General features: G+C 29.3%; 1 protein-coding gene and 1 long non-coding RNA gene across 8 annotated transcripts in view; one reads left to right on the plus strand and one right to left on the minus strand.

Annotated features, from left to right (window-relative positions):
* LOC119609390 overlaps positions 1-14,518 on the plus strand; it is a 98,001-nt gene that overhangs the window by 17,873 nt on the left and 65,610 nt on the right. The gene's annotated exons all lie outside the window — the stretch shown is intronic.
* LOC119609388 (potassium voltage-gated channel protein eag) overlaps positions 6,341-14,518 on the minus strand; it is a 103,158-nt gene continuing 94,980 nt past the window's right edge. For 3 of the 7 annotated variants that reach the window (XM_037964143.1, XM_037964141.1, XM_037964146.1), the window contains 2 exons: positions 11,422-11,715; positions 6,341-8,063 (listed from right to left, as the gene is read on the minus strand). In XM_037964143.1, the coding sequence (XP_037820071.1) occupies positions 6,963-8,063; positions 11,422-11,715 (1,395 nt within the window). In that variant the 3' untranslated portion in view covers positions 6,341-6,962. The remainder of the gene's footprint in view (positions 8,064-11,421; positions 11,716-14,518) is intronic. The other 4 variants (XM_037964145.1, XM_037964144.1, XM_037964142.1 and 1 more) reach the window with 3 other exon arrangements.

The following is a 14,518-nucleotide window of genomic DNA, read 5'->3' on the forward strand; positions in this document are numbered from 1 at the left end:
TTTGGTTAATTTCGAAAATTCGAACTTAAGTTCGAATCCCACTTCCTGCCTAAAAATAGCAACATTTTGTTTAAAAATGTTTAACAACATAATTCTAGAGAGTTTTCTAACCAATTTGAGACTTTTTAAGCAATTTTGACTAATTTCGAAAATTCGAACTTAAGTTCGAAAATGATTTAGAGCCACTAAAACATAAAATTTAAACTAAAACTTCATACGGAATCAGTTTTAATATATTTTAGAAACAAATTTAGACATTTTAAGAAATTTTGGCTAATTTCGAAAATTCGAACTTAAGTTCGAAAATGATTTAGAGCCACTAAAACATAAAATTTTGAATACAAATTCATGCCGAATGAGTTTTATAACATTTCTTTACTATTTTTTCAAAGTTTTGAGCAATTTTTGTTAATTTCGAAAATTCTAAGTTAAGTTCGAAAATGAGTTAAAGTTAATAAAACGATAAATTTTGCATAAAAATTGCTCAGAAATCGATTCTATTACATTTTAAACGTTTTGGCGATATTTCGGTTAATTTCGAAAATTCGAACTTAATTTCGAAAATTCGAACTTAATTTCGAAAATTCGAACTTAAGTTCAAAATTGTTTAAAACACATAATTTCAACTAAAACCGCTTGCTGTTTAAGTTTTGAATATTTTCTAGGCATTTTTTACTATTTTGCCAAATTTTATAAATTCGAAATTAAGTTCGAAACTGTTTTTTAAACGTCTAATTTGATCATTTTTTAAAAAAATTTTAAAATTATTTAATTTAATATTTCTCTTTGCAGTTTATTAGCTTAATTTTCCGTTTTTTATAGTTTTGTTTGCTTCATTAAATTTACAAATATATTTACAATATTAGTTTTAGTTTTGTTGTAATTTTAATAATTTTTTTACAAAATTAACTTAAAATTTAATATTAATATTTCATTAATTTGTTAGTTAATTATTTTGCAAGTTTATTTATAATAAGTATTTATTAATTTAGTTTGTTTTTTTTTTTAAATTTATTTAATACCATAATTTGCATTGCTTAATTTTTTTATTGTAATTTAAACCAAAATAAAGAAAATTTTAAGAAAAAAAAATTAATTTTAAAACAATTTAAAAGAAAAATTTTTCAAATTTAAATGCCAAAAAAGTTGGGGTTTTAAACAGTGTAAAACGAAGGTAAACTATAATAATCGAACTTATTGAAATTTCGGGACATTTTAAGCAATTTTTGAGAATTTCGAACTTAAGTTCGAAATTGTTTTAAAACTTCTAAAATGGATTTTTTTTTATTAGAAATACATTTCTATTACATTTTAAGAAGTTTTGTTTACATTTCTAAACATTTTCAGACAATTTTGGAAATTTCGAATATTCGAACTTAAGTTCGAAATTGATATAATGTCACCAAATGACCTTATTTTTATAGAAAATTTATAACAATCAATATCTTTAAGTAATTCTAAACGTTTTGCGTAATTTTTTGGAAATTTCGAAAATTCGAACTTAATTTCGAATTTTCAATTTTGTTTGAAAATTATGTGAACTATTCTAATTCGTTAATATGGTCATTTGGAATATAATTAATGCTTTTTGGCTTATTTTTAAAGATTTTGGGACAATATCAAAAATTCGAATTTAATTTCGAAATTTAAATTTTGTTCGAAAATGACAAAAAATTTTAATTTTCGTGAATAAAAATAGTTTTGAGAGCTTGTGTTACAAATTTAATAATTTTTGTCCATTTTTAATGATTTTGGGACAATTTCGAAAATTCGAACATAAGTTCGAAATTCCAGTTTTGTTAGAAAATCACCTATAATGTTAAAATTCCTCTATTTTATGGTCTTTTAAAACATATTTAATGATTTTTGTAAATTTTTAAAGATTTTGGGACATTTTCGAAAATTCGAACTTAATTTCGAAATTCTAATTTTGTTCGAAAATGACAAAAAATTTAAATTTTTCATGATTGAAAATATTTTTGAAAGCTTGTGTTACAAATTTAATAATTTTTGTCCATTTTTAATGATTTTGGGAAATTTCGAAAATTCGAACTTAATTTCGAAATTCCAATTTTGTTAGAAAATCACCTAAGATGTTCAAATTCATTTATTTTATAGTCTTTTAGGACATTTTTAATGATTTTCGTTAATTTTTAACAATTTTGGGACATTTTCGAAAATTCGAACTTAGGTTTGAAATTCTAATTTTGTTCGAAAATGACAAACAATTTAAATTTTTCATGATTGAAAATAATTTTGAGAACTTGTGTTACAAATTTAATAATTTTTGTCCATTTTTAATGATTCTGGGACATTTTCGAAAATTCGAACATAAGTTCGAAAATCTTATTTTGTTCGAAAATCAACTAAAATGTTCAAATTTCTTCATATTATGGTCTTTTAGGACATATTTCATGATTTTTGTCAATTTTTAATGGTTTTGGGACAATTTCGAACTTAAGTTCGAAGTTACTATTTTGTTCGAAAATCGCCTAAAATGTTCAAATTCCTTAACTTTATGGTCTTTTAGAACGTATTTAAATGATTTTTTTAGCAATTTTTAAAGATTTTGGGAAATTTCGAATATTCGAACTTAAGTTCGAAATTCTAATTTTGTTCGAAAATCGTCTATAATGTTAAAATTATTTTATTTTATGGTCTTTTAAAACATATTTAATGATTTTTGACAATTTTTAATGATTTTGGGACAATTTCGAAAATTCGAACTTAAGTTCGAAATTCCAATTCTGTGCGAAAATCAAGTAAAATTTTCAAATTCCTTTACTTTATGGTCTTTTAGAACGTACTTAATGATTTTTAGCAATTTTTAAAGATTTTGGGACATTTTCGAAAACTCAAACTTAAGTTCGAAATTTCAATTTAGTTCGAACTTTACAAAAAATTTTAAATTTCTTTTATTGTTAATGATGAGGACTTTTTTTGGGTCAAATAAAATTACTTTTGCACAATTTTTTGGAATTTCGAAAATTCGAACTTAAGTTCGAAAATTCAATTTTGTACGAAAATTACCAAAATTTTAACATTTGGTTTATATTAAGGACATTTGCAACATATTTAATGAATATTGAACAATTTTTTGGAATTTCTATAAAATTTTTATTTGAAATTTAGACAAAATTTATGTTTTACACTGTTTTTTCTTACGTTTTCAAAATTTTCTTTTAAAATATAAAAGTTTTGTTTATTTTTTTAGAAATAATAATAATCTTTTTTGCTTAAATTTATAATGAAACCTTTTGCATCATTTTAAACTTATTGTTGTTGCTATTTTATTTTATTTTATTTTATTTAAAAATTATAAAACATTTTTAAGCTAAATTGAATTAATTTTTTTATAATTTTTATCACAATTAAAGTGTTTGTTTTTGCAAATTTTTTTCACTTAACTTTTGGTCTAAAAACTAAATAATTTTTAACATAAAAAACATTACTTAATAGAAAATATTAACAATAGAGCATTTATTTTGTACTTAAAATTAATTAAATATTTTTAAAAACTTTATAAAGTTTTCAAACTAAATTAAAATTTTAAAAATTAATGTAAAAATTAAAAAAAAGTTTTAGTTGTCTTTTTTTAAAGTTTAACTATTTTGTTTTGTTTAGTGTTTATTTTGTTTTAACGATTGTCTTTTATATTTAAAATAAAAATATTTTATAAGTATAACACTAAGGAGTAATAAAAGAGGGTTAGGTGTAAAGTATTGATTAGCAAAATTAAGCTAAGAGATCAACATATTAAAAAGAGTATTAAAAAATGAGAGTTCTTTAACAAACACACAAAAAGTTTCAACTCTCAATTGCTGTCTAGCCAAAACTCTTTGCTTAGGTGTCTTTGAATACACATTAGCAAAAAACTCTCTTAGTTTCTTTCTACTGTTCTTGTATTTAAAATTAAAAAAAATCTAAACTATTTTCCTACAATTTAAACTTAATTTTTAACCAAATTTTGGGATTTTTTTTTTAATAAAAAATGTTTTTTTTTTATTTTCAACAATTTTTCTTTTTTAAATTAAATTATTTTTAGTTTAACTTGTATTCTCTTTAATATTTATAGTATTTATTGCTTATGTTTTATTTGTTTTAATTTTTTATATTTAATTATTTTTTTATATTTTTTTCAATCAAATTTTATTTTAGTTATTTTTTACTGAAAAAAAGGACGGGTGGCAACACAAGTTTTATTTCTTTTCAATACGTTTTTGTTTCTGTTAAAAATTTTATAATTTTAATTAATTTTTCTTGTTACTTTGTTTTGTTATTGGCAGTAATTGTGTATTTTTTAGCTGTTAGAGGGGAAAATTGGAAAAAAACTAAATTTGGTAAAAATAAAATTAATTTTAAGATAAAAACTGGTTAAAATTTCACAAAACATAACAAAATTAATTTGAACGAACTAGCACATAACCAGATTAAAACTAGAACAGAACTAGAACTGAACTAGAACTCAACTAGAACTGAACTAGAACTGAACTAGAACTGAACTAGAACTGAACTAGAACTGAACTAGAACTGAACTAGAACTGAACTAGAACTGAACTAGAACTGAACTAGAACAGAACTAGAACAGAACTAGAACAGAACTAGAACAGAACTAGAACAGAACTAGAACAGAACTAGAACAGAACTAGAACAGAACTAGAACAGAACTAGAACAGAACTAGAACAGAACTAGAACAGAACTAGAACAGAACTAGAACAGAACTAGAACAGAACTAGAAGAGAACTAGAACTGAACTAGAACTGAACTAGACTAGAACTGAACTAGAACAGAACTAGAACAGAACAAGAACATAACAAGAACAGAACTAGAACAGAACTAGAACAGAACTAGAACAGAACTAGAACAGAACTAGAACAGAACTAGAACAGAACTAGAACAGAACTAGAACTAGAACAGAACTAGAACAGAACTAGAACAGAACTAAAACTGAACTAGAACAGAACTAGAACAGAACTTGAACTGAACTAGAACAGAACTAGAACAGAACTTGAACAGAACTAGAACAGAACTAGAACAGAACTAGAACAGAACTAGAACAGAACTAGAACAAAACTAGAACAGAACTAGAACAGAGCTAGAACAGAACTAGAACAGAACTAGAACAGAACTAGAACAGAACAGAACAGAACTAGTAGAGAACTAGAGCAGAACTAGAACAGAACTAGAAGAGAACTAGAACTGAACTAGAACTGAACTAGACTAGAACTGAACTAGAACTGAACTAGAACAGAACTAGAACAGAACAAGAACATAACAAGAACAGAACAAGAACAGAACTAGAACAGAACTAGAACAGAACTAGAACAGAACTAGAACAGAACTAGAACAGAACTAGAACAGAACTAGAACAGAACTAGAACAGAACTAGAACAGAACTAGAACAGAACTAGAACAGAACTAAAACAGAACTAGAACAGAACTAGAACAGAACTTGAACAGAACTAGAACAGAACTAGAACAGAACTTGAACAGAACTAGAACAGAACTAGAACAGAACTAGAACAGAACTAGAACAGAACTAGAACAGAACTAGAACAGAACTAGAACAGAACTAGAACAGAACTAGAACAGAACTAGAACAGAACTAGAACAGAACTAGAACAGAACTAGAACAGAACTAGAACAGAACTAGAACAGAACTAGAACAGAACTAGAACAGAACTAGAACAGAACTAGAACAGAACTAGAACAGAACTAGAACAGAACTAGAACAGAACTAGAACAGAACTAGAACAGAACTAGAACAGAACTAGAACAGAACTAGAACAGAACTAGAACAGAACTAGAACAGAACTAGAACAGAACTAGAACAGAACTAGAACAGAACTAGAACAGAACTAGAACAGAACTAGAACAGAACTAGAACAGAACTAGAACAGAACTAGAACAGAACTAGCGCAGAACTAGAACAGAGCTGGAAGCGAACTAGAACAGAACTAGAACTAGAACAGAACTAGAACTAAAATAAAACTTTACGTTTTTATCGATATTGTACAATTTCTGTTAATTTCAAAAATTCAGAATTGAGATTTTGTTAAATTTTTCTTAAGTTTTCTTTTCTGAATTTATACTTTAAACCAGTTTTTATCTAATGTTTTTTAAGTTCCATTGTTTTTTAATTTAAAAACAAAAAATCCGTCCTAAAAAAATTATATTTTTAACAAAAGATTTCTTTGGTATTTTTAAAACTTTTCTTAATTATGTTTAAATTTTCTTGCTAATTATCACACTTAATTGGTTTTTTGTTTTCTTTTTTGGGGTTTGCAATGGCTGTATTTTTCAAAATTTATTTTATAACAATTATTAAAAAAAAAAAAAAGAAAATAGCCTTTAATTTTATTAAGTTTTTTTATGGGGGGAGTTTAACTTTTGAAATATTTAACTATTTATAACTGTAATGACTTAAAATTAATAACAAAGTTTCTAAAGGGGTTTAGGGGTTTGTTTTTAGGGTAAAGGGAAAGGTTATTTTATATCTAAATTATTAGCAAAAATTCGTAAGCAATATGCTTTTTTACTAGATCTAATAATAATTAATTTGTTCATGTTCTTATTTAAGAAAAGAAACAGCTTTTGGCAAAAAGTTTTACTATCTAGAGTTCACATTTTTTTGCAAGTGAACGCTAGAGAGCTTTTTGCCAATAACTGATTTAAGGGAGAAGGAGTAGAGAAAGAAAAATGGAATAACAATGAGCAGGAGTCTTTGTTAAAAAAGTGTATGAGTTTTGCTTAGTAAGTACGCCATTAGCTTAAGCGTTTAATTTTTTATAAAAAAAATTACATTAAATTATATAAAAAAATAAAAAGCTTTTTTTTTTTTAAACTTTAATTACTATAATAAACATGTTCGTTTTTCATTTGCTTTTCTTCATTTTAAATAAATTTAATATTATTGCTCAAAACTGCTATTGTCCGACTGATGGCGTACTAAAATTTTGGGCTAGAGAAACTCACGCTTAGAGCGTCCTCCGCCACTGCTGGTAGCACCTGTTGTTGAGCTAGTTGCTGTGGTGCTGGCAGTTGATGTCACTAGAGCACCACCTGAAGCAGCAGCAGCTGTTGTTACTACCGCCGTTGTGGCTTGTGCAGTGTTTGGTGAGGGTAGTTCCTCCTCTAGCAAACGCTGCTGTTCGGGACTTTGTAGAGCGGCACTAGTAGCAGCGGCTTGAGCATGGGTCTGCTTGGGAGGCGCCGGTGCTTTTCTGCTCTTCGAACGCCGCTTTTTAAGCATTAAAGGCCCTAGACCATTGCCACCCGTTGTCGACGTGACCATTTGCACGGGATTCAGCAGGTTGGATGAGCTAGTTGCTGCTGCAGTAGTGGCGGTTGGGCCGACCGCTACTGTCGCAGCTGCACCTGTAGACGTTGGAGCAGCGGATGCACCGGTTGCACCCACACCAGCACCACCAACTCCACCGATGGGTGGTGTGGGTGGAGCTGTGGATATTGTTATAACAGTATCGGCGGCTGGTGTGGTAGCGGTGGAATGTGTTGCCCCACCTTCTGTTGGGCGTCTACCAACTAAGCCCCCTGAGCTGCTGCCACTGGCCGCCGCCGCCGCCGACGTTGAGGTCAACGTTGTCGAGCCACATACACACATGTTGTCATCGGCCGGTGTTGTCTGGCCCGAGGAGTCTTGCTGCAAACGTTTCACCACTTCGGTGAGTAAGTCTTCAATGCGCCCAATGCGCTGCTGCATGCGTTGCAGTTCGAGACGTACATCCACTTTGAGATCCAAAACGGTGGCTATGAGATCTCGTTGAGCTAAAGTGGGTGGTTGTTCTCTTAGGCCTGTATCATAGGTATCGGAGGTGGTGGCACGCGATGAAGCCATTTCAATTTGCCGTTCACGTTCCAAGGCCAAGTTGCGTTCTTTAGTAGAGAGAGCGGTGAGCACGGTGGCGGTAGCACTGCTGCCTTCGATTACCACACGACTATCACGGCTGGGTGGTGATGAGTCCACTTCACCGCCCTCATCAATGGTGTCTTGACGTGCCAACGTGGCTTGACTGGCCTGCAGTTTGGGAGCTTTTGGAAAAACCTGTAAAGAATCATATTTTGCGTTTGGGGAGGAAGGAGGGAAAAGAAAAAGAAAGAAAAAACCATAACAGCACACACACACACGCAAGTAAATAGAAGAGAGAGAGAGAGGAAAATTAAAAGAGTAAATGAAATAGAGAGTAGAGAAAAGAAAGTAAATGGTGTGATCAGGGAAGAGGAATGAATAAAATATCAAAAGATAAAAGTAAAAGAGACGACAAAGCAAAAGAGTTATTTGAAGAAAATGAAGAGAAAGAAAAAAGCAATTAAACGAGAATTAATATAGAAGAGAGAATTATAAAATCACAAAAAAAAATTAAGAGTTAGTATGAGAGTATAGAGAAATTATATGAAATCAAATGAATATTATTAAAAAATTTAAAATTATATATACCAAAGAGAGACATCCAAGCAAAAGAGAACATATTTTTTTAAGAAGATAAACAAAAGAACGGAGTAAATATGAGAGAATAAAAAAAATAGAACAAATTAAATGGATAAAATGGATTATTGTTAAGAGATTTCAAGAATTCAAAATAATATAAGAGAGGAGAGACGTCCAAGCAAAAGAGAGCAGGAATTTATTAAGAAGTTAAACACAAGAGGAGAGCAAATATAAAAGAATAAAGAAAAATAGGAGAAATTAAATGAATTATTGTTAAGAGATGATATGAATTTCAAGCAATATAAAAAAGAGAGACGACCAAGCAAAAGAGAGCAGGAAGTTTTTAAAAAGTTAAACGTATGAGGAGAATAAATATGAGAAAATAAAGAAAAATAGGTGAAATTAAATGGATAGAAAGGATTATTATTAAGAGATGTAAAGAATTCAAAATAATATAGAAAGAAGAGACGTTCAAGCAAAAGAGAGCAGGAAAATTTAAAGGAAAACAGATGAGAAAGGTAGTTAGGAGAATAAATTTAAAGAAAGAAATGTAAAATGTGTTAATACAACATTTTAAATAAATGAATAGTTAAAAAAGAGACATAAATTAGAATAAGAGAGAAAAGAAAGAGTAGGAAGAGAGTAGAGAGAGAAAATAAAAATTATAAAGATTAAACAACACATTCAGATCCAATCACATTTTTTCCATGTTCAACACAGCGAAGAACAGTTGTAGATTTGCAAAGTCACATCAATAAGTAAGAGAGAGAGAGAGAGAGTAAGTGTTAGAGAGAGAGATTACATTTTTGTATCAATCAATCACACATCCAGGTTTAAAGTTCGATTCCACATTGAATGTTTACGTTGTTTGTTTGTTTTGTTTATTTGTTTAAAAATCCAGTTATTTAAAATAGTTTTAATTAGTATTTAAAGTTTAAGATTTGTTTGTTTATTGTGTTTGTTTTTTAAATCCAATAATTTTATTTTGTAAATGCAGGAAGGCAGGCAAAAGAGGGGGGAAAAAGTTAAATGTTTTATTATTTAAAAAATGTGCAATTTTGAGTTTGTTTTTTAAAGTTTTAATTGAAGTTTAAATGAAAATCTTAAAAAAAAATTAACTAAAATAGACAACTAAATAAAGAGACAGTTTAATAAGGACAAAAATACTTAATACAGAGTGTAAGTTTAAAGGAAATTTAAAAGGCTTTGCAAAATAAACTGTTCCCACCCTTAAAATGTTGTTATAAAAGTTAAATTTGTTCAAATGTTTACTGCATTCGAATTGGGAATTAAAAAAAACTCTTCCCACTTCATAAAAAACTGTTCTCACCCTTAAAAATGTAACACAAAAATAATAAAATCTGTAACAAAATAAAACTCTTCCCAGTTAAATGAAAACTGTTCCCATCCCTAAAACTGCTCTTAAAAGTCTAAATCTTTAGAAATTTCAATGGAATAATAATATACTTTAAAACATGAACATTTTAAAGAAAATTTCAACTCTTCCCAGTTAATAAAAAAACTGTTCCCACCTTGAAATTATACTTAAGAGGCTTAAATTTTTTAAAATTTTAAGTAATATCAAATCAAATTTAAAAAGCACTAAAAACTATATCAAAATAAAACTCTTCCCACTTAACTAAAAACTGTTCCCACCCCTAAAACTATCTTTAAAGGGCGAAATCTTTAGAAATTTCATTGGAATAATAACATACTTTAAAATATTGACATTTTAAAGAAAATTTCAACTCTTCCCAGTTAATAAAAAACTGTTCCCACTTTGAAATATAGCTTAAAAAGCAGAAATCTTTAAAAAACTCTTTAGAATACAATAAAACTAAGAAAAACTAACATTTTGAAGAAAATTTTAACTCTTCCCAGTTAATAAAAAAACTGTTCCCACTTTAAAATATAGCTTAAACAGCAGAAATATTTAAAAAACTCTTTAGATTATAATAAAACTGTAAAAAATTCAAATTTTAAAGAAAATATTAACTCTTCCCAGTTAATAAAAAAACTGTTCCCACTTTATAATATTGCTTAAACAGCAGAAATATTTTCAAATTTGTATTGAAATTAAACAAACGTTAAAAAATAAAAATTTCCAGGCTAAAATAAAACTCTTCCCACTTAAGTTAAAACTGTTCCCACTTTGTGAAATTGTTTAGAACGCTAAAATCTGACAAAATTTGCTTTGAATTCAAATAAGTGTTAAAAGAAAAATAGTTTTATATTAAAATATAACTCTTCCCACTTAAGAAATAACTGTTCCCACCTTAGAAATGTGTTGCAAATGCATACAACTTTACAAATTTTAACATGATCATAATAAGCGTTTGAAAAATTATAATCAGTAGCAAAATTAAACTCTTCCCAGTTAAGAAAAAACTCTTCCCACCTTAAAATATTGCTTAAAAGGCTTAAATTTTTCGAAATTTAAATAAACTTTGAAGAAATTATAATCTGTAACCAAATTAAACTCTTCTCAGTTAAAAGAAAAACTGTTCCCATCTTGTAATATGCCTTCAAAAGCTTAAAATGTTCTAAATTTTTAGTGATAACAAAAAAAAAAAAACCTTTAAAAATGAACCTTTTGTTATAAAAATAAAACTGTTCTCACTTATTAAAAAACTCTTCCCACTTTAAATTTTTGGCTAAAAAGCACAAATCTTGCAAAATTCTTAAAGAATATAAATAAATATTAAAAAATAAGAAGTCTCTAACAAAATAAAACTGTTCCCACTTAATCATTAACTGTTTTCATCAGTCAGCCTTTTAAATTTTCTTTAATTTGTTGACAAAACTTAACTAAACATAAAACTAAATTTAAAATAAATTTTCATTAAACAAAAAATAAATAAGACAGATTTTCAATAACTTAAAAATTACAAAATATTGTTGTTTCTATTAATAAAAATGTTGTTGTTGTTGTTTAAATATATGAATACATAAATATATATATAAAGTCAATTACTTTATTGCCTTGTCCACCATTACTACTCGAAGTACTACTCTGCCTCGCTTGGGCGGCAGTGCTTTCACGCAGACTTTCGCGGGCACTCAAACTTCTCGAAACGGCTACTTTGGCGCTAGTATCGCTAGCTGAATCGACACTTGAACTACCCAAAAGGCGTCCCCATTTGCTAGCACGTGTACTACGTGCAGATGGTGGACCAGATGAAGGTGATGGAGAGGGTGATGGGGTGGGTGCGGCAGCGGTGGTTAAAATACGGGAATCCTCGGTTAATGTTAATTTGGCAGGTAACTTCTTTAAAGGGTTGTCACACATATCAAAAATAATAATAACAATACATTCACATTTTGGATTAGGCCAATTATCAGGCAGGATGATTATGCAAGGAGGTGACGTTCGGGGGTATTTTGTAGGAGTTGTTGTGTTTGTTGTTTTGGTAGAAAGGGGGGAAAATGTTAGAATTACATTTTTAATAGGTGTTTCAAAAATGTTGCAGTTCAAATGTATTTCCAATGCACACAATTATAATTTTAGCCACATTTAACATTTATGTTTGAGTGTTTAAAGAATTTTAGTGTTTTTGTTGTTAATTATATAATTTTTGTATTAATTATTTATGTTTTTTTTTTTTGAATTAGTTTAATTTATTTATTTAGTGTTTTTGTTTGTTTTAGCATTTTAAAAGAAAAAAAAAAAAGACGAAAAAAAGAGACAAGACAACGAGCATAAGTATATTTTTGTTTAAATATTTATATTAGTTAATTAATATACATAATTTATATTTAATTACAGTAACTTTTGAGAAAAAACACATTAAAAACAATAACTTAACAAAATTTTAACAAATTTTGTTTAACACCACCTAAAAATATGCCACAAAAATTATATATAAATAAACACATAAAAAATGAGAGCTGGAGAACTAAAGTTGTAGTTAGTTTCTAGTTTATTTCTGTTCTAGTTCAGTTCTAGTTCAGTTCTAGTTCAATTCTAGTTCAGCTCTAGTTCTTTTACTTTTCTAGTTCTCTTCTAGTTCTGTTCCAGTTGTGTTCTAGTTCTCATCTTGTGCAGTTATAGTTCTGTTCTAGTTCTGTTTTAGTTCTGTTGTGGTCGTGTTCCAGGTTTGTTCTAGTTCAGTTCTGTTCTTATTCTGTTCTAGTTCTCTTCTACTTCTGTTCCAGTTTGGTCCCAGTTGTGTTCCAGTTATGTTCTAGTTCTGTTTTAGTACATGTCTAGGTGTGTTCGGGTTTTGTTTTGTTCTAGTTCCGTTCTCGTTCTGTTCCAGTTCTGTTTTAGTTCTGTTCTAGTTATGTTCTAGTTCTGTTCTAGTGCTTTTCTAATTCTCTTCTACTTCTGTTCCAGTTGTGTTCTGGTTCTCATCTAGTTCAGTTCTAGTTCTTTTCTAGTTCTGTTCTAGTTCTGTTCTAGTTCTGTTCTAGTTCTGTTCTAGTTCTGTTCTAGTTCTGTTCTAGTTCTGTTCTGTTCTAGTTCTTTTCTAGTTCTGTTCTAGTTCTGTTCTAGTTCTGTTCTAGTTCTGTTCTAGTTCTGTTCTAGTTCTGTTCAAGTTCTGTTCTAGTTCTGTTCTAGTTCTGTTCTAGTTCTGTTCTAGTTCTGTTCTAGTTCTGTTCTAGTTCTGTTCTAGTTCTGTTCTAGTTCTATTCTAGTTCTGTTCTAGTTCTGTTTAAGTTCTGCTCTAGTTCTGTTCTTGTTGTGTTAGAGGTTTGCTCTTGTTCAGTTCTGTTCTTATTTTGTTCTAGATTTCTACTAGTTCTGTTCTAGTTTGGTCATAGTTGTGTTCCAGTTATGTTCCAGTTCTGTTCTAGTACATGTGTACGTGTGTCCGGGTTTTGTTCTTTTCTCGTTCTGTTTTATTTCTGTTTTAGTTATGTTCTAGTGCTGTTCTAGTTCTGTTCTAGTTCTGTTCTAGTTCTGTTCTAGTTCTGTTCTAGTTCTGTTCTAGTTCTGTTCTAGTTCCGTTCTAGTTCTGTTCTAGTTCTGTTCTAGTTCTGTTCTAGTTCTGTTCTAGTTCTGTTCTAGTTCTGTTCTAGTTCTGTTCTAGTTCTGTTCTAGTTCTGTTCTAGTTCTGTTCTAGTTCTGTTCTAGTTCTGTTCTAGTTCTGTTCTAGTTCTGTTCTAGTTCAGTTCTAGTTCAGTTCTAGTTCAGTTCTAGTTCAGTTCTAGTTCAGTTCTAGTTCAGTTCTAGTTCAGTTATAGTTCAGTTCTAGTTCAGTTCTAGTTCAGTTCTAGTTCAGTTCAAGTTCAGTTCTAGTTCAGATCTAGTTCAGTTCTAGTTCAGTTCTAGTTCAGTTCTAGTTCAGTTCTAGTTCAGTTTCTAGTTCAGTTCTAGTTCAGTTCTAGTTCAGTTCCAGTTCAGTTCTAGTTCAGTTCTAGTTCAGTTCTAGTTCAGTTCTAGTTCAGTTCTAGTTCAGTTCTAGTTCAGTTCTAGTTCAGTTCTAGTTCAGTTCTAGTTCAGTTCTAGTTCAGTTCTAGTTCAGTTCTAGTTCAGTTCTAGTTCAGTTCTAGTTCAGTTCTAGTTCAGTTCTAGTTCAGTTCTAGTTCAGTTCTAGTTCAGTTCTAGTTCAGTTCTAGTTCAGTTCTAGTTCAGTTCTAGTTCAGTTCTAGTTCAGTTCTAGTTCAGTTCTAGTTCAGTTCTAGTTCAGTTCTAGTTCAGTTCTAGTTCAGTTCTAGTTCAGTTCTAGTTCAGTTCTAGTTCAGTTCTAGTTCAGTTCTAGTCAGTTCTAGTTCAGTTCTAGTTCAGTTCTAGTTCAGTTCTAGTTCAGTTCTAGTTCAGTTCTAGTTCAGTTCTAGTTCAGTTCTAGTTTTTTCTAGTTCAGTTCTAGTTCAGTTCTAGTTCAGTTCTAGTTCAGTTCTAGTTCAGTTCTAGTTCAGTTCTAGTTCAGTTCTAGTTCAGTTCTAGTTCAGTTCTAGTTCAGTTCTAGTTCAGTTCTAGTTCAGTTCTAGTTCAGTTCTAGTTCAGTTCTAGTTCAGTTCTAGTTCAGTTCTAGTTCAGTTCTAGTTCAGTTCTAGTTCAGTTCTAGTTCAGTTCTAGTTCAGTTCTAGTTCAGTTCTAGTTCAGTTCTAGTTCAGTTCTAGTTCAG

This window comes from Lucilia sericata, unplaced genomic scaffold (assembly GCF_015586225.1).
Source record: "Lucilia sericata isolate MDLA Ls3-8-SP2 unplaced genomic scaffold, ASM1558622v1 Contig000973F_arrow, whole genome shotgun sequence".
NCBI classification, from domain to species: domain Eukaryota; kingdom Metazoa; phylum Arthropoda; class Insecta; order Diptera; family Calliphoridae; genus Lucilia; species Lucilia sericata.